The sequence below is a fragment of the Apaloderma vittatum genome, unplaced genomic scaffold, assembly GCF_000703405.1.
Source record: "Apaloderma vittatum isolate BGI_N311 unplaced genomic scaffold, ASM70340v1 scaffold300, whole genome shotgun sequence".
NCBI lineage: Eukaryota > Metazoa > Chordata > Aves > Trogoniformes > Trogonidae > Apaloderma > Apaloderma vittatum.
The window spans coordinates 6502-33261 of record NW_009695925.1 but is presented as its reverse complement, the minus strand read 5'-3'; the positions used below and the strand labels follow the sequence as shown (position 1 = coordinate 33261).

Genomic DNA, 26760 nt, shown 5'->3' with positions numbered 1-26760 from the left:
ATGACCGCTTCGCAAGTCACTTTTGAAGTAAGAGGACCATCAGTACCAGGTACCCAAATCACGCTTTCTCCTTTTTGCGTGGTTTAACTAGAAGAAAATCAAATAGAACAGTGTTTAAAGGCTCTCTTACCTGTTTTCCTCAGAGGTAAAAAAACGTTAGTTCAAATATCAACGTGATAAATCACTGTAATCATGAATTAAGAAGCTTCATGTAAGTATTTGAAAATGAGATTTGGGACTTCATTTTTACCTTTTTCTTCAAACAATTTCCTAGCGCCATAGAGATTTTGATGCTAACGGAAATGGTTACAATTGTTTTAAAATCAGCGTTCTGTCACAAGTAACTTTTTATTCCATGGAAATGAGTACATTCTGGACCATGATAGCTTGATTCACTATTGTGTCCATGCAAAAGTACGTAAAATAACTTTGCAACCTGAATGAAGAACGCAAGGTGTGGGATCATGTAGAACACCGCAATGGTTAAATTGTGCGTGTTACTTCGACCTTCATCTTTAGGAACTTCTGAAGACAGGTCACCAAAAGAAGTAATTGGTGGTTGCCTGGCAGAAGTAGATGAATGTTGGAGCATGTACAGATTGGCAGAATTCCTGTTGCAAAGGAGCACCAGAGGGCCTAAGCGTGTGGTACCTGGTGGGGGGAGCGGCAATGATGAAAACACTTTGGAAGTTTTGACATCTGCCCCATGTTAGACCTCTCTTGAGTTTCTCGGGTTTCGCTGGGAATTTGGGAATGACACACTGATACACGATGTGGAAATGAAGGCTTTAGTAAGGAGGTGATGGAGCCCAGCACGCTGGTGTTTGTGACAGCACTGCATGTTTTGCCTCATCCCAGCAGAAGGAAGGAGAGTCGCTGGTTACTGACTGTGACTCCTTTAGGTGTGCCTCGGTAGAATGGAAAAGGTAAAGTAACTTGACCTTGTGTGCCGAGAACTGTGTAGTAAATATACATCTGATTTTTGCCTGCATTTTTATGCTGGCAGTGAGCATCCAAAAAGCTTGACTGTTTGTTTTTTTTTTTTTAAATGAATTGAAACAAAAGATTGTATAAAAAAAGGGATTGCTGTTCAAGATGCTCTCTAAAATTATTTCAGTAAGCTGGTTTTAGGAACAAATTAACTTACTTAATTCCTGGCTCTTGCAGATTTTTTTTTGCAGCCCCTTATTCTGCGGGACTTTCTTTTAATAAACTGTCCTGGTAGTATCTCTTACTAGATTAACTTCTGTAACTGAACAAAGTGGACACAATTTTAGAGGCATAAGGACCTGTTGTTTCAGACTCAAAAGTTCCAGCTGTGATACTTGGCTTAGTAAAAGGTAGCCTATCTCTATAGGTAGCTTGCCTGTTCTCTACCATCTAGAGGTTATTATGGCTCCAAGACTATTGCTGCTGCTTTCCCCGTTTGAGGACAGGAAATCGCCATCGTAGATGCTTGTGTTTTGCTTTTGTTAAGACTGATGCTTTTCCTCTTGGACGTCTCAGCTGTGAGTTTGATCCTTGCTATTCCTGTTGAGGCATGTAAGATAGTCTGAGATACCCTCTGTCCTTTTTCTTAAATGCTTCACTCCCTGCCTGTAATTAAGGGACTAATGTGGCTTTAGCTCAACTTCCTTATGTCTGCTTTGGTTTAAGGGTAACTTTGTTTGAAGTTTTATATTTAGGCATTTTGTGTTAGAAGCTGAAACAAATTTCAGTATTTTTTAAATTGTATTTTATTTACAAGTTGCTTGAATACTCTAGTAGTTCTTATATTTTGCATAGCAAGATTAAGAGGTTAAGCAGGTGGTGCCTAAATATACTTTAAAACATTTTTTTCTTCTGCGACAGATTCTTTCTCTTGTGTCTAAAATATTGTTGAAACAATATACAAGCAAAATACTAATTTGTCCTTTCCCTTTATCATTGTTGCTCTTCATATACATATAGGTTTTATATTAAAAATAAGAGTAAATTGCCATGTCAGCTTAAACTCCTGGATACCCCAGAATCAAGCATTCTTACACTATTGTAATCTTTTGGATTTTTTCTTTCTATATGTGTGTATGCACTAAGGTAGGCGAAATGTGACAATTTCATGTGGATTTTTTTTGTGTAACAGTGTTACGTTTTCATATCCAATAAAAATCTCAAAGCATAGCACAACATTCGTTTTATTTCTCTCAGGAATAAAATTAATTAGGTGCATTGTCTTGGAAATAATGCTAGCAAGCTCCTACTTGTGTGTGCTTTCTAGATTGTTGATAGGAATTTCAGAGGGCTGTGTTTTCAGACATGTATGTTACTCAGTACGCTGTGTGTATATGTACATTTATTAAAAATAATGCAGTATACGGTGTGGGGGAAACTGTTTCATCTTGGCAATAAGCATTTAACAGTGAAAATTTGCCTGTTACATTTCCGGAGAGTTTTGAATAGTTATTACTGCAGGCCTGGAGTTGTTAGTGGTTCCTGTCTCAATAAGATCCTTATGATGGAGAAGAAAATGCTGTTGTAGTTTTGGGTATAGGAAAAACTCCTTTCTGAACAAAAAAGAGAGAGTTTCGGTGGGTGATTTTAGTGTATATGTTTGAAGTTTTGACCATGCAGGCTTTACGTATTAATTCCATACAGTCTTGAGTAATGATGATTGCAGGGTTTTTCTGTTTAAATTTTTTTTTGTTTGTTTTAGGTGAGGTTTTAGCAGTATGTGGGAGCTGCAGTGCTTTGGGAAACTGGAATCCACAAGTTGCAGTGGTCCTCCAGACTGGTGATTGGTAAGCTAGTTTTTTATTAGTTTCTGATTCTTGTGTTTTTCGATTCTTTGTTCCCATTGAAGTAGCTGGAGTTCTGGAGCAATAAATTTATTATGGCTTTGAGTTTGTAACTGTTGAGCTACATGTACTGTTAGTAAAACTCTCCAGAATTTCTTCTGTTGCCCTTGAATATTTTGAATGCTTCAAATGTGTCTAAGAAAATGTTGAGCTTGGGTGTGCTTTTCTAGTTACAGACGATGCTTCTACCGTTGTGGCTGGCATATTTCAGTAATGTAGTAGGAGACGTTTTGAATAAGAAACTGCTGTAGATAATTCTTAGTACCATAACTGTAAAGCAAGTTATAGGAGACGCTTAGAATGTTTACTTTCTTTTTAACTTTTTCACGTTACTGTGGTGGCTATAAAGAGACGTGGAGAAGATTACTTAAAATGGAAGTTAAGTTGAATTAAAATAGGATTTGTGAGGTGTATTTTATAATTTTGTTGCTGAATTGCTGTGTGATCTTGGATAAGTCGCTGAATTATTTCATCATTTTCCACATCTGTTAAATGAGGTTGAGAATTCTTGCTGAATTAGAGCACTTCAGATCTGTAGATTAGGAAGTCTAATTCTGATTGTAAGTATTGTGCTTTCTGCATGTTTGCCTGAGTTACCTTGCCAAAACCTTTCTTCCAGTAATACACTTAGCTTTATTTTACAGTATTATTTAGGACAGACATATGTTTGACGTGGTTGTTAAACTGTATTTTGAAACTTTTTTTCTGTCTGTTTGTTTGGCTCTTTGTTTTTACTCCTTTTCACAGTCAATTATGGAAAGCTACTGTAGAGCTTCCTAGAGGAGTTCCTGTTTGGTATCGGTATTTTAGAGGATACTTCCTAGAACCTAAGGTATGTACAACCTTTTCTTTTTATAGGTTAACTCATCCTTAGTAAAAAATTGCCTTATTTGAAGTAAAAAGACTTTTCTGAGTTAAACTTTAGTTTTTAGAAATCTTAAATTGCAATGTATGAAACATACTGTGGAGATACAAGGAGTTCACTTCTGGAAATACCTGGACATATGCTGTTAACTTTAATTATTTTTGTTAAATTGCCATATCTTTTTTTTTTTTCTTTTTTTTCCTCTGTTAGTGTTTTAAAAATGCCAGTGATAGTGAAATGCCTGATGTTATTATAAAGCTTAAGTGGTGTGGTGAAATTTTTGTTAGTTATAGTAGAGCTGTAACAACTTCTCAGTTTACAATTGAGTATGAACTTGAGCAGGGCAAGGATCTCTAGCATGGAAGCAAGCAATACTAGGAGAAAAATGGTTAGTGTGAGCAGGCGTTTTTAGTAGATTAAGCAAATCTACGGGTTTTTAAACTTGCTGCAGATATATTTTGTGGAGCATAAGAAGTATTAACTAGCTTTTGTGCTGCATAATTAACACGTGTCAATCTTGTGGAGTGAAAAGTTAAAGCAAGCAGTGGGACATCCTGGTGTTTCCTCTCGGTTTGCATGTGGGTGTTTGCATGACTTAGAGGGAAAAGACAGACACTCATGCTTTTACAGGTATTGATGTCAAAGCTGCATGTGCGTTTAACGTATCTGCCACTCTACTGGTCTGTAGAAGTCGAGGGTAAGGAGGAAGTTCTTCAGACTAGGGATAAAACTGCATCCAGAAAAATAGTTGGACTAGTCTGGGAAAATAAGCAACTATTCTAACTTTTTTCTGAATAACAAGTAGTAACTGTAAGAAATAACTCATTTAAAGCTGTCTTTGATGTCTTTTTTTTTTTTTTTTTTTTTTACTCTGTTAATATCTTATAGCTATTCACCCTGGCCTTTAGTTCTTCACCAAAATTGGAATTATGAAGGCTGTAGCTAAATATGCCAAGAAGCGGTAGACTCATCTGATCTGTCTTTTAAATATTTTAAATTATTGACAGTAAGGTAGAAGTTTTTGTCAGCTGGACTAGCCTTTCTTTCACTAAAAAAAAATATTTGACAGAGGTATCATTTCAGTGAAGGATACTAGTTTCAAAGGAAACACAAGAGACCACATTCTGTTTTTTCATTATAGCCAGTGAAATAGTCTAATATGAAAATGATGTTTGAACTGATATTCTGAGCAAAAAGAAAGGAAGACCAGTAATTAACTTCTTTTTCTGAGGCCAAAAGTGGATTAGTTCTTACAGCCTGTCAACTCTGATGGCCCTTTTTTTTTTTTTCTTTGTTTTGCAAATATCCGTAAGTTAAAATGCAAGCAGTCACACACCGGTAAAAGCACACTTAGTGAGAAACAGATTGACAGAAAAGGTGTGCTTGGACAACACAATTCCTGTTTTAACATTTGAAAAAGTTCACGATGTGTGTTGGTGAGTGTGTTTCTTTAAGTAGGTGCTCTGTATCGTGCATGCTTTATGTACCGTGTGATGCAGAGTCTGCTAAGGTAAGTATGAATTTTATGGAATACCAGCATAAAGAGCTACTCTATCTAAAAAGGAGGATAAAAGAAAACTACCCTACAAAACAAACTATGTGAAATGCCATAGTACATGATTATCCATTTAGTCATGTCTAGCCTGTACCTGTTAAATGCACAGGGCTTAATTTCTTTTAATATAAAATATTTTGAAGACAAATACTCCAGTGCTTTCTTCCTAAATTTTTGAAGAACAATGAAAAAGCAGGATCCCTTCTTTCTAACAGAAATTAAATGCACAGTATACTGCAAATGAGGCAGTATATGGAGGACTTTAGCATTAACAACTTTGATAAGGGAAAAATACTTCTAAGGTAAATTATTCTGAATATTTTTATTTCAATAATTGTTTTCATTAAGGATTGCATGGGATTATTCTCTTAAGGCTTGCGATATCTCAGATACTGTTCACTTTTTATATTGGCACAATTTGGTGTGCCATGGTCTGTAGTAGGATAACTTAAATACCTGTATAGTCTTAAATAAATGTCAAAGTCTGAATGTGTGAATTTGATACCACATACTTGAGGAAATCATGCTGAAGACAGACCCAGCTGAAGTTACTGTTCCTTTCCTTTCTGTATCAACTGTGTTTTTGAAGATGCCTGAGATGGACATGTTAGCACAGCTGGGGGTGGTACGCCTTTACACAGAGGAATGATACTCTCATGTTAGCCAAAATAATTGCTGCAGATTAGATGTGAAAATAGATATCATAATTCAAATTTTGGAAGAAACAAACAGGAAATTATTTCCCACTTCCCTTTAAAAAAATAGTCATCATTTGATTTCTGTTAAATTATTTTGCTTGAAGGGTAGTATGATATTGTGGGAGGTTTGGTTTGTTTGTGCTGAAACGTTTTGATGGTAACGTGATCGTGGCTGTATAAATAGACCATAGTGTTTTGGGGTTTTTTAAATGTATAGAATTTTTATTAGAATACAAATAAATGAGTGTACATCCAAAGCTCCTGCATATCAAGAACCTGTGCTGTGTTGTAAATATTTTAATAATGAGTCATTTTAAGCATTTTAAAAGAAAAATACGTACACTTGATGAAATAAGACAGTAACTGAAACTATTTTGCTCAAGGTTTGTTCTTTTCTTAACAATAGTCAGGTACCAGTTAACGTTACTGTTAAGATTTTCTATGTTTTATTCTACACACGCATGCTCTTTGTTAGGAGTTTTGGTGTGTCATCCTTTCATATCTGAAATTTAAGTCTTCTGTATATCACATGTTTTAGGAGAACGTTTTTAAATGTATTGTTTGCATGATGCTGATTTGAAAACCTTAGTAAGGTAAATACATACCTTAGTCTGTTAAGTTATGTTCTGTATTTGTTTTTCAAACAGTGGATAAGCATGCAAGCTTAGGGTTATTTCTTCCAAGGAAGCTGAAATAAGTAAGGTATCCACGCATGTAGCAGGACTTAGGAAACTGGATTGGTGAATGTTTGTCACACTTCTGAGAATGTTGCTTAATTATAGATATTTCAAATGAGACAAATTTACTTTTCTCTAATGTAAACAAATTAAAGGAAGTGGGTGCCTGTGCTATAGTAGTAAAGGTGAAACTATTACTAGGTCTAGACTAGGTCTATTACTGTTACTGGGCTATTGATAGACCAGGTCTGTCGCTAGGTCTGTTGTGATGTCTGGACTCAGTATTTTGTTGGAATGCCGTAGAAAAGCTTTTGCTAGACTAATAAGCTGTGGTTACCCTGATAAGAAAGGAACACCTCTGTTGCAAGATAGCAGATTGCATGCTAAGCTGTTATATGAAATTCTAGAGCTCCAAAATCTCTGTTTAGCCCAGGACATCCTGGCAAGTGACTTCTATGTGCTGTTGCCTTGTAAAGTTAGTCATGGTGCTTAGTTATAGTTCCTTACGCGATATAGAAATCCAGAGGTTTTTGTAACAAATCCAGCATCAGCAGGTAACTCTAGTTCATTGAGCTATTGCATGTGCTTGAAGCAGATTAATATTCTTGAAACATAGTTTTAAGAAGTGCAGTTGGATAAACATAGTCAGGGGAGGTGTTTAAAACTATTTTGCTTTCCTAATGTTTCCTCTGTTAGGTTGCCTTGAATGAGGAAGTTTGGAACTGGCCTCCTAAATTGTCATTTAAACATCCACAGAAGTGCTTTCATTGTTCATTGTACTGAGCACTCTAGCACTTCATGCAAATCGTGCATCAGACTGCTCTTGATTTCTGGAACATTATGCTACATAGGCACTTTACCCTTAATTTCAAAAGTGTCTCCTGACTACTGCAGGACCCTCCCAGCTTCTGGCAGTTTAAGAGGACTTGATTTTTAAAGACAATTCTTGAGTGTCCTTGAAGAGCTTCAAAATTACATCAGGTGATTGCCTCAGATGCTCAGCTAAATACAAATCAAAAGCAACATAATCCTTATGTATTAAAAAAACCCGAATCCTCTGTGTTAGTAGATAGGGCTACATGTCGTACAGTGACATTAATCTCAGTATGCTTCCCATGGGGATGCTTGATGTGGCGTTTGGATAGGTGCCCTTCTAAGACTGTCCTAGCAGAGGCTGATTTTTTTTAGGTAATGTTATGATACTATGAGTGTTGATGAGACTTCATTTACTTCTGCCACAGGCTCATCTGACCTGGGCTGTTGTTCAGACCTGGTCAGTATACACCACTGAAATTACGTCAGGATTTTAACCTCACTGTAACAATGGCTTATATTACACATAATTAAAACATTATTTAAATGGCTATAAACACAGACACTGTCCAAGCAGGAGCTGTGAGAGGGCTCTGTTCCCTAATCCATTACTTTTTTTTTTTTTTTTCCCCCTAGGTAGCTTTGCTTGGCTGCTCTTAATATGTAAAGTGTTATAGGTTCCTGGGATTGAATACATAATTGGATCACTGTATTCCTTTCAGGGAATGAGATTTTGCTGAATGTATCCAGCTTGTTTGGCTTATTGTTGAGATGATGCCACTTGTTCTCGCTCAGAACTTTAGAATCTAAAATTAAAATGTACTCTTTCAATAGTGTAAGAAGTAAACTGTTATTTATATTTTAATGCACTTTGGGGATTTCTGCAAGGAAAAACCTTTCCTTACCTTTTAAAGAAAAGAGTTCAATCTGTCTTGGGACAGACTTACATTCTCCGAGTTTGCAAACTACAAGTGCTCTGTTCATGGGGGTTGCTGTGGGAGAGCTTGCAGGCTGCATGGCGTTAGGAAATGGTAGCCTTCCTGCTGGCAGACACCAGCTTCGGAGACTTCAGATTGTGCCATGCAAATGCAGATCTGCGGTGAAACAAAGGGGAAGAATTTTCTTCTTATTTATTCTTTTAGAAGTCTGTAAGAGGTACCACTGTGGCAGCAATGAGAAGATGGAAATGAAAACCGCAGTGTAACAGGAATACAGTGAAAACAATAGTGCAATCTGTTTTATATTTACATGCATTCTGTCTTCAATGCATAACTTTGTAAGCATGTATAGTTTATTATGACATGACTCTTCAGTATAGATGCCTCTGAACTGGGAAAATTGAATTGCTTTTAGCAAGGCTCACAGAGCAAACCTGCCTGAGTTACCGCTTTTGAAATATTTGGTGTTTGCTGTTCACTCGTCAAAAGCATAGTAGATTAAATGTTTGATATATGTCAAGAAATCCCTTCTGCTGCTAAAAAATTTATTCAGCGAGCTGTAAAATAATGAAGCATTATGGTACTTTGTAATTACACTGCTGAGTTTGAGGCTTGCCTGCATGTCCATGTTGATCTGAAATCTATTTCAACAAGAACCTGGATTTGTAGGGCAAATTAACGTTGAAGATTATACGAGTCTGGCAAGAGTAGCAAGTCTTCTTGGCAGTAAGAGTTACTAAGGCGCAAACCAACAAAATGCCAAACTCTGCAGCTATTTGACAGTGGTTCCTATGACTGATGGTAACAACCAAGAAGTGTGACTGAGCTGGGAACCAGGCCGTGTTCTTTCTGTTGATAGCCAGTGGTTCCCTAGAAGCTGTAACTTAGAAAGCTGTTTCAAACTTAAATTGTTCTGAAATAAGAGATTGAGCTACTGTTCAGATTATCCATCTAAGCTTTTGCTGTGTTTATCAAGAAATGTAGTCTTTTGGGGGACAGTAATTTTTCTGGAGCGAAAGAGTCTACTTTATCCTGCTGCAAGTGGAATAGACTGCAGGGGCGTCACTGCTGGCCGGTTGAATCGTACCTGTCAGGAGAATGCTGCTGTTTGAGGCAGCAAAATGCCAAGTATTCATGTCTTAATTAGGTGCTAAATATTCTGATCTTCTGTACCACAAATTACAATAACTATGTTCTATAGACTTTGAATTAGTCAAGCAAATTTTGAGGGAGAACCCACCCCTGCAACTGTTAACTGCATGAGTAGATGCTGAGTGCTGTTTAGAGATGTGGGATATGTTTTCTTCCTAGATTGTTTCTGTCCTACTTAACAAAAAAGGAAGCATACTTAATGAGTTCAGAAGGAAACTAAAGTAGTCCAGTGGGGTAGCTGTAAGCAGTAAAGATTTAATAATTACATGTTTAGCTTCAGCCTGTCAGACTTGTCACGAGTTTTGTCGTATGTATGCGCAACACATCAGATAGTGTCATCAGCAGTTGCAGGGATAAGAAACAAGCCTAATCTGTTTTGTTTCTCTTTCATTCTCTCTGTCACCCTCTTTCTTCTTCTTTTTCCTAAATTCGTAAGTTTAGTTCACAGCCATCCCAAACAGCGTCATGGGTAGAAAACCAGATATAACAAAAGAAATTATTGCAGACATGTAACTTTTAAATTACAGACTATCGATGGTCCCTGCGAAGTCATAGTTCACACGTGGGAGACTCATCTACAACCACGATCAATTACCCCTTTAGGTATGGGCATCAACTGCTTCTATTTGAGGCATATGCATAGGATTGCTAATATGCTGCACGTTGGTTTAGAGGAATTGCTAAGTATGGTTTTAAAGTACTTAAATTTATCAATGTGTTAGAGGTATAAACTTTTCTATTTGCACAACATGGGCCTTACTCTCAAAATATATTTATAAATAAGTGGCTTAAAAATGGCATGGATGTGAAATTCTTTGCTGCCATCCTTAAGATTATGTGGGTTGCTTTTTTTATTAAATTGGAATTGTCATAGTTTTCTGTGAGTTTAATTCTTTGAGACTAAGGATCCATATTATTTTTTGAGAGAAAATGTGGGGAGGGGGAGGGTGTGTAGTCACTGCTGGTTGTATTTAACTATTTAGTTAGTGAAATTTTAAAGCAAAAATTTTTAATTAAGCTTGTTTAAGTAAATGAATTGGTGAAAACAGAAACATGAATGGGCTTATATACCAGGCAGAAATTTATTTTGCTGGAAGAAAGGGTGGTGTGCAGACTTGTGTATACAAGTTCCTAATGCTTTTCTGAACAGGGAAGAAGTTTGAGTGACTGAAATAAACTCTGAATGTAACTTGGAATTTAGATCTCCTATGCTGCTGTGGGATAGCATGTTTTATACGCTATCTTTTCTAGGATATGACAAATGTTATTTCGTCCACACATAGGAGTTTGTATCTATTAAATACCTTCTGATGCATTGACAAAATGTCTTCTAGAAACAAGTTGGTAATAAAGAAACTGGTCTTAATCATGAATAGTACCATCATCGTGTTGGGTGCTTTTTTGCCCACTCTCCTTTTTTTTCTTTTTTAAAAAAATAATTGAATTAATTGTGTTTCTGTTCCTGTAACAAGATTATGTTTCTGTATTTGTCAGTAGGGAAGCAGTCTACCCTCTGTTAGGGTACAGACTTTATCTCTAGATTTGGGTAACTTCACTCCAAAAAGTTGAGATTTTTTTTTTTTTTTTTTCCCCTCCTTCTGAGTAATACTCTGTGCTTCATAAGCAATCTTAAAGAAAATGCAGCAGACCCAGGATGACACTTGGCCATTATGATCCTAAGTTGTTGGCTGTGGTTATGAAAAACTGAGGGCAGGCCCATGATTCTTCTTAGCAAAAATTGGGATTAATGGTTGTAGAGACAAAATTTTGTTGACATTTCTGTTTTGAGAAATGTTCAATTTGTTTAGACTGCTGCAGTTTTGTTAATGCTGGTGAATTTTCTTAATGCCTTAAGATTTCAATTATTAAAATTTTGGAGAAGGTAAGGATAGAAGTAAATGTGAAATAAGCATTTTGAATATTGTAAGTTTGTTTCTATTGTGAGGGCAGAATAAGCATTTTGATTGTGACTAACTTGGTTTAGAAGCTTTAACTGTGAATGTGCAGGAGGACAGCTTTCTTCTATGTTTGCAAGAAACTTTGTGTTTGCTAGCAAAAACATCTTAGATTTAGCAAGGATGTAGATATTATCAGCCAAGTACTGCAGCAAACTAAGGAATTATGCAACCTTCTTGCTTTTCTCAGTTCGGATTACTTGAAGTAAAACATCTTAGGGTATTTAAAGTACTGATTGTTTTTTCTTGCAGAAACTAAGAAAAAGCATACATTGTGAAAAAGCTTTATAGAAGGTTGCAATAAACATGCTTATTCTTTGTCTGTTTCAGTTTTCCTGCTTTTTTGTTAGATAGACTTTTTAGAAGTGAGGTGGAAAAGTAGAATTAATTTAGTTTGGTGATGGTATTTTGTAATGTAAATACTTATTAGTTTTTTTTCATTCTTTTGCCCTTTTAATTCTAGAAAACGAAATTACTATTGACGATGGATACTTTGGAATCCGTAGTAAGTGAAATACATTGACCTTTATGCTTTACCACATACTTAATTTAAACAAGATTGTTTTGTAGTTGAAAAATACTTGAAGTAAATTTTGACAGGAATTGCCTGTAAGGGATTGCTTTCTGTGCTTATACGGTTGGTTTTGTATCCAACATTTGTGAATTTGCACCTCGGCTATAACCCCTTCTGACCTTAATAAAAGACTACTCAGAAGAGTCAAAGTATTGTCAGTGTGCTGATATTAAAAGTTGAAATTTGCAGAGCTTAGATTGTGAACGCTTTTTGTACTTTTGGAAATGCAGAATGTTAACTTTCTCTTAAAACCTAGCCTTAGGAAAAACTCTTAGTGCCAAGAAAAGTCTCATCGCTTGTACTAAATGTACACGATCTGCCTCTTCAGCTGGGCGTGTAACTACCAAAACATCTCTAAAGCTCAAACCTCATGTTTGTGTGAGTGCAGATGTCTCACTTTTGGCAGTTTTAACCCACCTCTCAGTGCTCAATCCTGCAGTATCTGTTGTCTGTTCTGGGTAGTTCAGAAGGGTGAAAGGATGCACTCAGTAATTGCTCTAGAAATACTGTTGAATAAGGCTGGTCATGAAGAGGATTGTCTGGAAGGTGGTGTCAGAGGAACTGTATTCATATTTTTGTCTAGATACACCTAAAATAAGTTATTAAATTGTTTCCTAATTTTTGTTTAATTTTTGATAGATGGTATTGAAACTGTGGATGCTGGGTGGCTGACGTGTCAAACAGAAATAAGATTACGACTCCATTATTCTGAGAAACCACCTGTAGTGATATCTAAGAAGAAATTTAAAACATCGAGGTTTAGGTAAGAGCCTGCTCATCTTGGTTTGCAGTTAATCTCGTGTTAATTGTCAATATTAGTGGTTTGTGGTGTGGTTGGTTTTACTTTTTAATTTTATTTTTTACTTAATGTAGCCCTTAAATTAATTTTGGATTGATACTAGAGTGCTGTGAGTTTGAGTGTGGGGTTTTTGGTGGGGGAGGGGAAAGCTGCGCGGGGTGATTCTTGCGAAACTTCCAGAGTCTCCGCCAGGTAAAAGTCAGACCCGCCTCTGATCAAGACCAGGCTAATGGGTGGCACTTCTGCAGTCAATGTGTTTAAGAGGGGACACCTGTCGTACCACTCCTATGTCTCTTTTTTTGTCTCTGTATCCTGTTGGGGGTGTTGGGTGTTTTTCTGTTTGGAAGAGGGGGAGGTGAGGCTAGACCAAGAGTAGCAGGTAGGTGGGAAAGGGGAAGAAAGTGATGAATGAGCCCTCTCTGTCCTAATCTCAATCCTTGAGCCTCTTTAGTTGAATTTTCTGCCTCCCCATCTCTAAAGGGACAGAGTGGGGGGAGGAGTGAGCAAATGGCCATGTGGGTCTTTGTTGCTGCCCTGGGCAGTCGGTTGATACCGTGACATATGGATGTACTGTCAGGCCAGTTTCCAAGTATTTAAGTACTTTGTAAAAATACAGTGATACCATTGAATCAGTGGTGTGTTTCTTCTACTTCCTTTTATTATTCATGTAGTGTCGGAAGAGTTTCTTCTGTTAGAACAAAGGAAGACAAACAAAACTATTGCAGTTTCACAGCTTGACCATACTTTTCAGCTCTTGCCTTTCTGATAGTTATTAAGCTATTAAATATATGTAAAGGAGATGTGATAGCACAAGTTAAGCAGTAGGTAGTAGGTGAATTTCACAAATACTTTTTCTGTACTGGCCTTGGTGTTTCCTGCTTCCTGGCTGTAGTGTTCTAATGTAGTTCTTTGCTGTTATTCTCAGAGAGTTTTCTTCTGTGTTCTATTTTCTCAGCTTCTTGGAAAAAAAGTAGAATAGAAGTGGAAATCAGAGGAAAAGAAAGTGAGAAGGCTTCCAGGTTTTTTGCTGCTTACCGCTTGTTCTCCATAGCGAAATAAACAGCACTCTCTGTTTCTTATATGGTTAATTCTCCACTGGCATTGCAGACTTCCAGTCATCATGGATGGTGGAGATAGGAACAGAAATTATTAGAGAATGCTACTATTTAGATCAGTTTTCTGTTTTTATCTGAGAGGTGTCTCAAAAAGCAGGCATTATTATAACTATGCAATTGACCAACAGAAGCGGATATCTTAGTCCTGGTGTTTCAAGGACTGTGCTGTTGCCCCAAGTGTTTGGTCTTCTTCCCCTCTTTGGGATCTGGAGCTCACTCTCTCTAATTTACAGATCACTTGGTTAATCTGGGAGGTATTTCTGTACTATGTGCCTTATTTTGATGGTCTGATGCTTGTTTTTTTAAAAAAAAAAAATAAAAAAAGTTTTATCGTCCCCCCAACTCTCCTGATGAGGGGAGAGTTTATTTAATACAACATTCTTCAGTGAGAATACTTATGTCCTGTTCTCTAGAACTCTGCAATTTTTCCCCTGTGTGTTTTATAGCAGGTAGAGAATTTCTGAAGCCTGATCCTTGTCTTAATTAAATTGTTGAAATCTGAACTTGGTAAGATGGATGCGTTTGCTAGATACTGTTGTCCACATTCTGCCTAAAAAATGACCATCACTCGCCATGCCAGTCTCATTCTTCGAGTTGGTGGAGTGTTTTCAAGTCTGTGTTGTGACTTCTTTTCTTATGAGGATGTTAAGAATGTGGAGTTAGTGTAAAGGATTTCTATGATTGTAATCGTTCCTTTGAGGTACAACTTCAGTTTTACTAGTGAATGGAAGTCTAACTAAATAGTAACTATCCCATCTGCTGTTTGATTCAGAAAGGGATTTGGGTTACTCACAGATACTTCCATCACTGCGTAATTCATCCTCTCTGGAAAGTTTGCTCTGTGTAATAATGAAACCCGATCAAAGGAGGATTTAGACAACAGCTGCAAACTCTTGACTCTTGTGAGGGCCCATTGTGCTGTCCTGAATATGGTGGTGTTGAGAACTGAGTTATATAAGCTTCTGCTCGAGCTTACTTCTAAGTTTTTAGTGTTTCCAAAGACACTTCTGTGACTTCACCATTTGTTTTGTATTTCTGGTTGAGTAGAGTGAAATTGACTCTAGAAGGCCTAGAGGAAGATGATGATGAAGAGGGTCAAGAGAAAACATCCCCTACTGTCCCTCAGAAAATGGCAAACACTGTGGAATTTTCCTTAATAAGTAACAACGAATATAAATGTCGGCACTCTCAGCCAGAGTGTGGTTACGCTTTGCAGCCAGACCGCTGGATAGAATACACAATACAAACCATGGAGCCTGACAACTTGGAATTAATCTTTGATTTTTTTGAGGTATGTCTACGATCAAGAAGCACTTGCAGTCTGCCTTTGGGAATTAATTACCATGAAGAGTTCAATGTTGGGATAGGTCTATTGCCTAACATTTCTTTATCTTTTGGACATGTGTAAACAAATTATGAGACTATTGGCTATTACTACGGTGAGTATCTTGATATGGCACAGAAATTTTTGCAGTTTCTGCGTGTTTAGAAGTCAGTACAAAGTAGACACAATAGAGTGCAGCGCTGCATGTAGTTATGTTGTCTTTTTATCCTTTACCAGAGCTAAGTTTTGATTATTTTTCTTGAATTTGAACAATGTGTAAATTAACTAGTTTAATTACAGTTATTTTTAATTTTTAGATTAGAAACAAAAGACATTTCTCTGAACTAATCAGTGCAAATTAGAAGTGGATATGCACAGATTCTCACTGCTACATCTGTTACTATGCACTCTTATCCCCCCCAGAGGATCTTAATATTCCAAGTCCTTTTTTAAAAAAACAGCTTTTGTCTATTTTTGTGCTGTTTACGCAGAAAAAAGTTTCAAGCGTTCTCCCTCTGGTCTGCAAATGCCCTTAAGGTCACTTATGTTCATTCATAATTGTAAAGTGGCTACATAGTTTTTGATACTGACTATGGTCAAATACATATTCTGTATGTTATTTGCCCTCCTCCTTCCCTGCAAATGAATATGAAATTTTTTTTAAGCATATGGATTATTCCAGTTCATCTTTGTTCTAAACATGACTCGGGCTTTTTAGAAGACAGACTTTTCCAGGTGTGCAGTTTGATCTGAAAAGCTTATCAAATCCAAGAGTTTTGAAAGACAAATGTGCAAGAGTTTTTTGTAGATTTCCATCAATAACTTCAAATTTCTGGTAGTAATTTGCAACACACTGTTAGATTAAGCTATTTTTTTAGCCTGAAATTACTGTATTTTTTAACACACAAGAAATTTCTGTGACATCAGTTCCTGGGTAAATCTTCCTGAGGAGCAAGAAAGAAGAGTTTATTTAGAATTCTCACCTACATGTAACAGTAGGTGTGGTTTTTTGTTTGTTTGTTTTGTTTTTAGGAAGATTTAGGTGAGAAAGTAGTACAAGGCGATGTGCTCCCAGGTCATGTAGGTTCTGCCTGCCTCCTGTCATCCACAATTGCAGAACTTGGGAAGAGTGCTGGAATTCTTACACTTGCTATTATGAGCAGAAATCCAAGGAAGACAATTGGAAAAGTTAGAGGTACAGTTGATGCAAACAGATGTGAATAGATAATGGATGGCTTCAAGTTAAGTTATCTACATGTGAAGCATTTGGTATTTTCCTTGTAGTGGACTACATAATTATTAAGCCGATCCAGGGATACACCTGTGATATGAAGGCTTCATATGCAAAATACTGGAAACCAAGAACAACTCTAGATGTTGGACACAGGGGAGCAGGAAATTCTACAACAACAGCTAAGTAAGTTCATTTGCAATTTTATCTGTGTGGGAATTATGTTTAGTTTCACTGTCATCAGTTGAGGAAGTGGACAGTTTAAAATAAAAAGCTACGACCCATAATTGTTTAAGTCACTTCAATATCATATGTGCGTGTTCTCTAAAACAGTATTTCTGTTGTTTCAATGGACTTCTGTGCTATGCTGAATCTAACAAAACTTTTTTTTTTCCCCTGTTATTTCAGACTCGCTAAAGTTCAAGAGAACACTATTGCCTCTATGAGGAATGCTGCTAGTCACGTATGTACGCACATTTGCACATAGTACTGGTACAGTTAAAACTACCTTGGCTTGTATGCTTAATTTCAGTGATGCAATACAATGAATAGTAATTACGCTGATAGGAAGTTTCATCAAATCACTGTGGAAATTCCCTGAGAGGAAGGAAGGTAATAGCTGGATAAGACCCTCATTATCAAGTTCCTCAAAAAAATCAAAACTTCCATCTAATATGTTCTGGTGGTGTTCTGATATGGGGAAGGTTTTGATCTCTGCCCTGCAGAGACATGGGGTTGGAATAATTTTTCAACAAATGAATAAAATTCTGTCTCTGCTAGAGTCTGTCAGCATACTGTCTGATGGCAAAGGTCTTGCTCAGAAACTGTCGAGTACCCAGAATTGATGGAAAAAAATTAATCTAAACAATCTAGTGATACACGCTGCAGCAGAGCAGCTGGAGCCAGAAGTACATTCAGAGGTTCCTTGTCTAGCTCCTGCTTTCACAATGAGAAGCTGTAGTTACAGTCACAAAGATGCTACTATGAGATCACTTATTGCTTAACCTGCTGAGTTCCTGAGCCTTTTCCGTTACTTCTTCACTAGTGTAGGTTCTTACCAGACATCTTCTGAAGTTGTCAGCAGTGGAGCAGAATGTGGAGTATTATGCTTATAGGCTGCTGGTTCTGGAGTACTGTACTCCCCAAGAGTCACAGGTGAAGTTTCTCTTGTTTGGGAGTTAGTATATTCAGCACTGTGCCTGGAACATTCACAGACTGCAGAGCAAAAGAAAACTACACCTACTAAATTATTTTTGTGGTAATCAAGAACAGTAGTTCTTGATTTCTGGGTGGATGCTGCAGGTTTATAGACACCTTATAAAAAGCCCACAAGAAATATGCACTGAGAGAGAAGTTTACTATAAAGTTGTCAGCAACATCACCGGAAAAGTACTTTCAGCTATTGCAGATTGAAAAGGCTGAAAGCCTCTGCTCTACACATACTACTGCTAAGAAAAGGGCTGGAAAAGGCATATTTTCTTTCTGTACTTATTGAAAAAGAATATACAAGTGAGATTATAATTTGCTGAATGATATTCTTGGAGGCCTTTGAAAGGAATGGTATACAGGAAGTCAAAATAAGTTTTAAAAAATGGTTCTATGTGCTTCTTTATCTCTCCCTTTCTGACCCTCTCTGTTCTTGAAAAGATCTTGCTTAGAGCTACTGTTTGATCTTTATTCCTTTTTTTAACCTTCTTAGAAAATAACATACAGTTGTTATTTCTGCAGCTACTTCTGCCCTTGTACATGTTATAACACACTACTGTTATTCACTAGTGTCTCCGGAAGATCCTCAGCGTATGGATTATCTTTCCTAAAGCTTTGCTTGTGCGTAGTTTGTCTTGCATTGGGGTGGTGGAGAGGAGGGAGGAAGAGTACCACAAAAGCAACTGTGTTTTAAAAACTTAATCTTAGCCTTTCTCTGAGGTCAAGTTTACAGTACTTGAATTTTGTTAGAGGGTTTACGAGATTAAGCGAGTTATATATGTTGGACCTGCATTATGGTAATTTAAAATACTTTCCCATCTGTGAGTGCTTTTTATGGTGTGTTTTTTCTTTCTTTTTTTTTTTTCCTTTCCTAATCCATTGTTGAGTATGATTTGACTGGTAACAGCCAGTTGCATTTAACTTCTGGTTGATGTCCAGGACCTCTGAATACTTGGAAATTTGTCTAAGGTTCTGTAGTCTTTGTGCATCAATAGTTAATGGCATTTTGTTTTGTTCTGTGTGGTTTTGAATTTTCTGTAGGGAGCAGCGTATGTGGAATTTGATGTACACCTCTCCAAAGATCATGTGCCTATTGTATACCACGATCTTACGTGTTGCATGGCCATGAAGAAGGTAAAGAAAATATCTGTATGTTATCTTTAAATGTGGCCGTTCCAGAAACTGAAGTGCTAAGCTCTTACAGGAGTAGTTCTGCTGAATCAATGGATGTAATTGGAATAAATATAGAGCATTACTGTATGCATACAGTAGAGCAGGGAAGTTGAGTTTTTCCTTATGATGTTTTGGTGATAGCATTTCAGATGCATTATTTGAGACTCTTTAAACCTACACTGTAGTTATTTTTTAGCTTTTCTTGTATTTATGGTTTGGAAGAAAAATACAAACAGCTCCACTATATTCAGTAGCACCTCTGAGATTCTTTTAGATTGTCAGAGTAAGGACTTCTGGTGGTTTCTTTACTGAGGGAGAGGTAGGGTGATTCTCAGCATGACTTACCACTCCTGCTTATGCTTAAATGTGTACTTCTCTTAAGCAGTTACGTACTCTTTGGGTCAAACCTAAGTCTACCTGGTTTTGTATCTCAGGAGTAGCCAGTAGATGGAAGGCAGAAAAGTAAAAGAAACAAGGACCTCCTTCATTTTGGGAGTCTGATTAGCTGCAAATGGCTTAGCTTTCATTAGTTTCTATAACTCTTTTTTTAACGCTTTTTTACTTAAGCATTTTGCTCTGTCCATTTACTGTGAGATAAACATTATACTTCATGTCTCGTTAGGAAAGTAAATGAGGCTGAAGAACTCGTATTGATCGGTGGAACAGGAGGAAGGAAGTTAATATAGAGAGGTTCTAGGAGTGGGAAAATAGCTCTTGAAAAGCAAGTGTCTTGTCCCTTTCATTGCTGACTTCGTGAGGTTGTGGTTCTTTTTTTTTTTTAATAAAAATCTCTTTTCTGCTATGTGTTTAAGCATCGAGAGTACCTATGACATAAGAATCATAGAATGGCTTGAGTAGGAAGGGACCATAAAAACCATCTATTTGCACACATCACCCCTCCCACCATGGGTAGGGACACCTCCCGCTGGCCTAAGTTGCTCAAAGCCTCATCCAGCCTGGTCTGGAACATCGCCAGGGGTGAGATGTCCACGTCTTCTCTGGGCAACCTGTTCCAGTGTCTCACCATCCTCATAATAAGCAACTTCTTCCTGATGTCCAATCTAAATCTGCCTTGCTCTAGTTTAAAACCATTGCCCCGTACCTTCTTAACACATGCCCTTACAAACAGCAGTGAACAGTTCTGTTACTTGTATGCACAGACTGTTCAGAGCACCTTTTAGGGAATGTTTATCACCGTATCTCTTAAATACCAAAGCTTTTATGAAGCATTACAAGTGAACGTTTTCATAGTGTAAAGTGATGTTACATTCCTTAATAACAAAACATAAGGACCAATGACTCAAAAAAACCACTGAGGTGCTTTTCTGTCTTGCATATTCTCTGCTGAGGCTAGAATACTTGCGTTCAGCAGCAGTTAAGAGGTTCGACTCTATTCTGCTCTAGTTTTTTTCCTCTCTAGTGAAAACTAAGATAACATGGCAGAGCAAGATAAATTCTTTCTTCTTGACTAAGTCTTGTGTCATCAAATTCTCACACCCATTGCGATATTGCTGTTTATAAGACGTTTGGTTTTGAACAGTTGTTGAAATGAAACTTTCACTAAAAGTGCATATTCAGCGCATAATGAATCACTATTGCCTTGTTGAGTAGAGTTCTTTATAGTGAAGATGGGAGGTGATCTTTATTTGGAGGGTGTGGGGGGTGTGTGTGTGTCTGTTTTTACCATGATCTTTTTGATTTGCTTCTGAAACATTGGATATACAATAATAAACTGAACTGTCTTGAAGTATTTTTTGATGCATTTCTTTACTTACAAACTTACTTCCTGAATACATGAACTGATCAAATGCTAACCTTTTCTGAAGAAAGAACAGTGAACCCTCTGACTTGCATGAAATACCAAATCCTGTATTTTCAAATTGTCATCTGTTTTATGCTTCCGAGTGCCCATGTTGTCTCCTGAAAATTGGTCATCTTACTTGTATTATAAGATAGCACTTGTATCTTTATCAATAAAAGAGAAAAAAATTACTCATCTTTAATGTTACCATGTTAAAACCATGTAGGCTTTTTTTGTGGCTTTCAGTGATGCCTAATGAAGCATTATTTCTCTTCAAAGAAACTGGATACAGAGCCTTTGGAGCTGTTTGAGATTGCAGTCAAAGAACTCACATTTGATCAGCTGCAGTTATTGAAGGTATTGTTACTTTGGCTAGTATAACACGCTGCACGTAGAATTTTGAATTGTGTGGGAAACTTAGATTAAAATTATTTTTTTTAGAGTAACTATAGATAGCTTGGGAGAGCACAAATTGTAAAAATTTTACAAGTAAAATGAGTAGCTAACTCCAGGAATAACCCTCCTTACAGCATGAATATGTTTTATTACTTAATCTTTCAGAAAGATTGCCTGACAACTTGTGTAGATTCTGCTAACATTGATAACTTAAAAAAACATAGTAAAGGTTGAAAGTGGTTGTAGGGTTCATGGAAAGCCAGTGCTCAGGAGCCTTTGTTGAAGATGAAAGTTGTCATAAAGTCTATCTAATTTTCAAATGTTTCCCTGTTAAAAAAGGAGATCTAAATCATGTTGAACTGCTCCTTGGAGGTGCGTGTGGAGGTGTAGAAGGGTCTGTACTTCAGTGGTGTGAATTATTGGTTGGGTGTCACCGTACCTTCTGAACGAAAGTGCCTTGCTGACGTAAAAGGGAGGTGAGGGAATGGGACGTATCGGTCCTCAGTGGAGGAAGCACCTGGCTGACCCAAGAGCTGTGTGTCCCTGTCTGTGGCAGAAGGGTTGGATTAGATGATTTCTAATGTCACCTTCCAACCTAAGACATTCTGTGATTTTACTTTAAACTGTTTAATCTCCTCCTCCTTTTTTGTGGAGACAGAATTTGAATAGAGAGAGGGAGTTGGCTCTATGCCTGGCCTTTTTCTATCTCAGTAGGTGACTACATTATAAAACCACTGTCGTGGAGCCTGACACCTGAAAGAATAAGCTTTTATGTTCAGACTTGTTTGCATCTTAATGTTCGATTATATTATGTGTTTTTCTACACTTGAACATAAGTTCTGAAGTTTCAGTAAGAATATTTTGTTTGCTTTTCAGCTTTCCATAGCGTCTTTATGTTTTAAAATTTGAAATAAAATTGTGATGTGTGCTAGGATTTCCTTTATTCTTTTACAAATTACTAAAACTAAATCCTTAGGCTTAACTAATTTCCCTTATGAATTGTTCTTATCTTTTACATGTAGCAGGATCTCTGTGGGTGGAATATTTGTTAATTTTACTCTCTTGTGGTCCTTAGCTGGCTCATGTGACTGCCCTGAAAGTAAAAGATCACAATGGTATGTACTAGTTTGCAAGAGGCTTGAGATTTAATACCATGTAATGATATATATTCTGTGGTTGCAGTCACCTAATTGCGTTTGGTTTCTTTCTCAGCATTTCTAAATGCTTATGGAATTGCTTCAGTTTTGTGCATGCTGTAGAGTTCTTTGCTTGGAAGTAAATACATGGACAATATTTACTTTTGGATGGTAGTCCTTCCCTTGGGAAGAGTAGAAGATGAATGCATAGATAAATTCGTATTTATGAATATTCATAACAATTGCCACGAATGTTTCCGTCTTATTCTTCTCTCACTACCTTTTTGTCAGCTCTTGTCCTTCAGAATTGCTAACAAGAACTTTAGGGTGCCCTGTAGGGTGTCTTAAGGGTGCTGTAAGTTTTTGGCCCTAGTTCATTCCCTCTATAGGGACAGCAAAATGGCAAAGTATCTCGCACATCCTAACTGTCTGGGAAAAGATAAAGTAAATAATAAGCCTTGACAGGCAAGGCTGCTTCTACTGGATGTGGTTCAGTAACTGAGGTGGCATGAGGGATGGGAGAAGCTGTTTTTCATAAATACTCTTGGCAGGGCCTTTAATGGGTGTCAAAATATTTTCCCACTGGCAAAACAGAAATTGGCAACACAGGTTGTTAAGAGTATGTCAGTCTTGGAGAGAAGCCTTAGGTAATCGAAAGATAGACCTGATGTCATTCTTTAGTCTTAAAGGCCTTAAGATTTTTAGCCAGTCTTTTCTTGCTGGGATTAGCAGTGCTGCTATTTGTCTTGATTCAATATTTTTGTGTTTCTTTTTAGCACCTTTTAAAGAAGAAGAAGACTCTGCTTTTGAGACCCAGCCGTTCCCTTCTCTGCAGAGAGTAAGCAGTGAACGTAAACCAATAGAGATTATGCTTGCAGAGCAGAAATAAATGTGGTTTTTTGTTGGTTTTGGCTTTACATCTCTGATATCAAAGGTGGAACTGAGAATATAGACATTATTTTTGGCCACTGAAGCCATTTCAGAGCTTAGAAGTAATAGTTTGCGTACCTCAGTTTTACAGTTAGATAACATCTGGACATTGCATTTCAATGCATTGACAACTTTTTGCTAATTTGGGGTTAAAAAAAAAGGGCCTTTGGCAGTTCATCACCTGCTCTTGGCTGCCTAGCAGAGCCAGACTCAGAGAAATGTTGAGTGATTTTTGTAGTGTGTTCCCATTTGTGACTGCCAAATCTGGGCTTTGTCTTATTTTTTGCACGAGCAACTGACAATTTTTGACCAAATACAGTTTGATACTATTTATGCTATTTTTTTCTAGAGCTATTAGGTTTTTTTCCCCGTTACTATTTTTCGTAATGTCTGAACTGCTCATTAATATGCCTTTAGGGGACTTTTTCTGTACAGTAAATAACTGCTTTTTATTTGGACTCTGGAAATAATTAGTGTTTAGTTATTTATGGATTAGGTTGGAAGGGACCTCAGAGGTCACAGGCTTAGGTCAGAATATGTATGAAATATCTATCTAATACAGGTCATATATGCCACTGTATTTTTGGTTTTTTACTGTCTAATCAGATGGCTGCATAACTACAGAAATTTAATATGATAGACTAAAGTATGAGGTTCAATTCCTCTACCTGTTTTGATTTCCTAAATTTAATTTTCTTCCTCTAAAAAAGTATGTTAGGCCCCTCTGTACCTGTCATCTTTACAGGGTTAAGGAATAGTCTACCAATATTTCCTTCATTTCATTAGCTGTTAGCTTCAGGTTTGGAAGTCACCTTGCAATTAATACTTTACGAGGAATTAATGTATTTTTGATCTCATCATAATGGCAAGCCTATGGATTTCATACTTGCTCCTGTGTGTTGCTTAGAATATTTTTTGCATTAAAAAAAACTTCCTGGAGAATAAAAAACATTTAGGAGTACAAGTGGGGCATTTCTCACACATACTAGGGTGAATTGACTTAAATTTTACCCTGTCAGAATTTTTGTCCTTTTAAGATTTTATCCATTTTTATGCATTTAATAACTTGAAACTGAAGTAGAAAAAGGTGTATATGTATCTTGTGTTTAATATTTAAAACATAGGGGGGTTTATTCTACTGTTAGACTCTGTTGGCCATAAAATTCCGATGTATTCTCCCAGTGATTATCCTCACAGTGCTTAGTGGTCCTTTGTTGCTGTGGGGGTCTCTGCATAATGAAATTTTTTCAGGTCCTGGAGTCGGTTTCAGAAGATGTTGGGTTCAACATAGAAATAAAATGGATCTGTCAACAAAGGGTAAGTAAATGTCCGTGTGATTTACTTTGATACATTGCAGTTCTTATGGCTAAAGATTGTGATTTAACATGGCAATTTATGAGCTACAAACCAAGGTGTAGTTTTTTGTGATTCTTGTTTTATTATGATGCATTATCTAGCAGCATAATAGCACTGCTGTAGCCAGTGAGCACACATACTTTTAAAACAACAGACTGATTTTAGTGAAAGACCCTTTTGAAAGTCAGTGGATCACAACAGGTCATGCGTGCTATACGTGGGAAGAGAGACAAGAAATTCAGACTCTCCTGGCCTGGCGCAGGAGTAGCTGCAACGTGGTGCTGTAATACAGACAGTTGGTTGCTTCTAGTTAGCGGTCCTGCAGACTCGGCTGGATTGCTTAGTGCTCAGTCTAGAAGCTTAGAGTGGGGGGGAAGGAAACTTAAGTAACTTGGGTGGTAGGTGGAAGGCTGGATGCATGGACACAGTCCATGGAGACAGTCACTTGCAGAAAGACTGGTACCTGCTATTCTCAGAGACAAAGGATATCTTACTTGTACAGATCTTGTTGTTGCATTTTTATATTTAGAAATAGTGATACGGAGTATCTGTAATAGTCTTTAGTGAAGTTTCATGGGGTTCCCTTGTGTTTTCAAAATTAGAAAAAAGGCTTCATAGAAACTCTCTCCTTGGATGGAAAGACAGTGAATTTCTCAGTGTATCTTAGGTTAGAATTCAGGTGCACGTTGCAGACTGACTGTCCTGTAGAGCTGTAACTTCCATTCAGTAGACTGAAGGAGTGAATTCTGTATTCAAACTGGTGAACTAGATTCTTGTTTTGCTCAGGTTAAATGAAAAACCATTGCTTGTTAAAATAATTTTAGTAAGAGTTAATTTAAATAGCTGAAACTTGACCTCTCTTTTTCTAGGATGGACAGTGGGATGGCAACTTGTCAACTTACTTTGATATGAATCTCTTTCTAGATATTATTTTAAAAACTGTTTTGATGAATGCTGGAAGAAGAAGAATTGTATTTTCTTCTTTTAATGCAGATATTTGTACAATGTAAGTTAAGAAGAGATAAAGAATGTATTTTCTTATTTTCCTTCTTTGGGGTAAAAATTACTTTGGCTGTAAGAATACCCAATAGGAAACAAATAAAACATGTTTTGATTACACCTAGACTTTGGGTGCCAAAATAGTTGGGAATTGAAATGAGACCACTTTGCCTTCTGAGCTGGTGGAAGCCCACCGAAGAGTAGATGAACATAACAAAACCGAATCATGGTACTGACAAGAATTTTCAGAGGCAAATGTGTAAGAATGCATAACATGCTAATCCCAAAACTTTGCTTCCATCTGTTGTAATTTCATTTTACCCTAGCATGCGTTTAAAAAGGGAATTGCAGAGTTGAACTATCTTGGAGGGTTTTATGCAAGTGTTCTGAGGATGTGAATCTGAGTTTAACCTAAGTCTAGCTTTTCTTACACTGTATGTTAATCTCAGATAGTGGCAAGAGGAACAGTTGGAGCAGTTTGTCATGTAGTTTGACACTAAACTGCAGTATCAGCTAGGAACTGTAAGAACATGCAGTAGAGAGGGTAATTCTCCTCTGACAGTTGAGGTTGCGTTTCTCTGCTTTTTATCACATTTCCTACTTGGAGACTTTTGTTTTTTTCTCAACAGGGTTAGGCATAAGCAAAACAAGTATCCTGTGTTATTTCTTACTCAAGGAGAATCTAAACTGTATCCAGAACTTATGGATCTTAGATGTCGTACAACTCCAATTGCCATTACTTTTGCACAGTTTGAGAACTTGCTGGTAAGCTGACCAGTTCTGGTATGACTCTGCAGTAAAATGGAACTAAATTATTACTACTTATTGTAAATCTCTTGGTTTTGACACTATGCTTAAAATTGAGCCTGATTAAAGAAGTACACTAACATTTGTTAACTGCCAAAATAATATCCTTCATTTTGAATGTCTCTTTAATACATTATTTAAAAAATAGTGCTATCAGTAATTTTTTAGTTTTATTAAATTATTTTTAATTGCTGTGGCTGAAATTTTAAGGTGCTGCAGGTATTTCAGAAACATGGATTTTAACTGAAGTCTTTTTGTATTTCAGGGAATTAATGTGCACTCTGAAGATCTCCTGAGGAATCCCTCGTTTATTAAAAGGGCTAAATCTAAAGGCCTAGTTATTTTTTCTTGGGGTGATGATGCAAATGACCCAGATAACAGGAAGAAGTTAAGAGAATATGGTGTTCATGGGCTAATATATGACAG

The 26760-nt window shown here is 37.0% G+C and overlaps 1 protein-coding gene across 1 annotated transcript; it reads left to right on the top strand.

Annotated features, from left to right (window-relative positions):
* GPCPD1 (glycerophosphocholine phosphodiesterase GDE1 homolog (S. cerevisiae)) lies at positions 1 to 26760 on the top strand (the record flags this gene model as incomplete). Its single annotated transcript, XM_009872726.1, has 18 exons — positions 1 to 49; positions 2693 to 2777; positions 3582 to 3666; positions 10060 to 10135; positions 11951 to 11992; positions 12701 to 12824; positions 15023 to 15266; positions 16332 to 16494; positions 16584 to 16716; positions 16939 to 16993; positions 18778 to 18870; positions 20990 to 21067; positions 22182 to 22221; positions 23019 to 23080; positions 24424 to 24489; positions 25398 to 25534; positions 26157 to 26292; positions 26600 to 26760. Coding segments are annotated over exons 1-18 (1829 nt in total), but the record flags the coding sequence as incomplete, so codon positions are not given.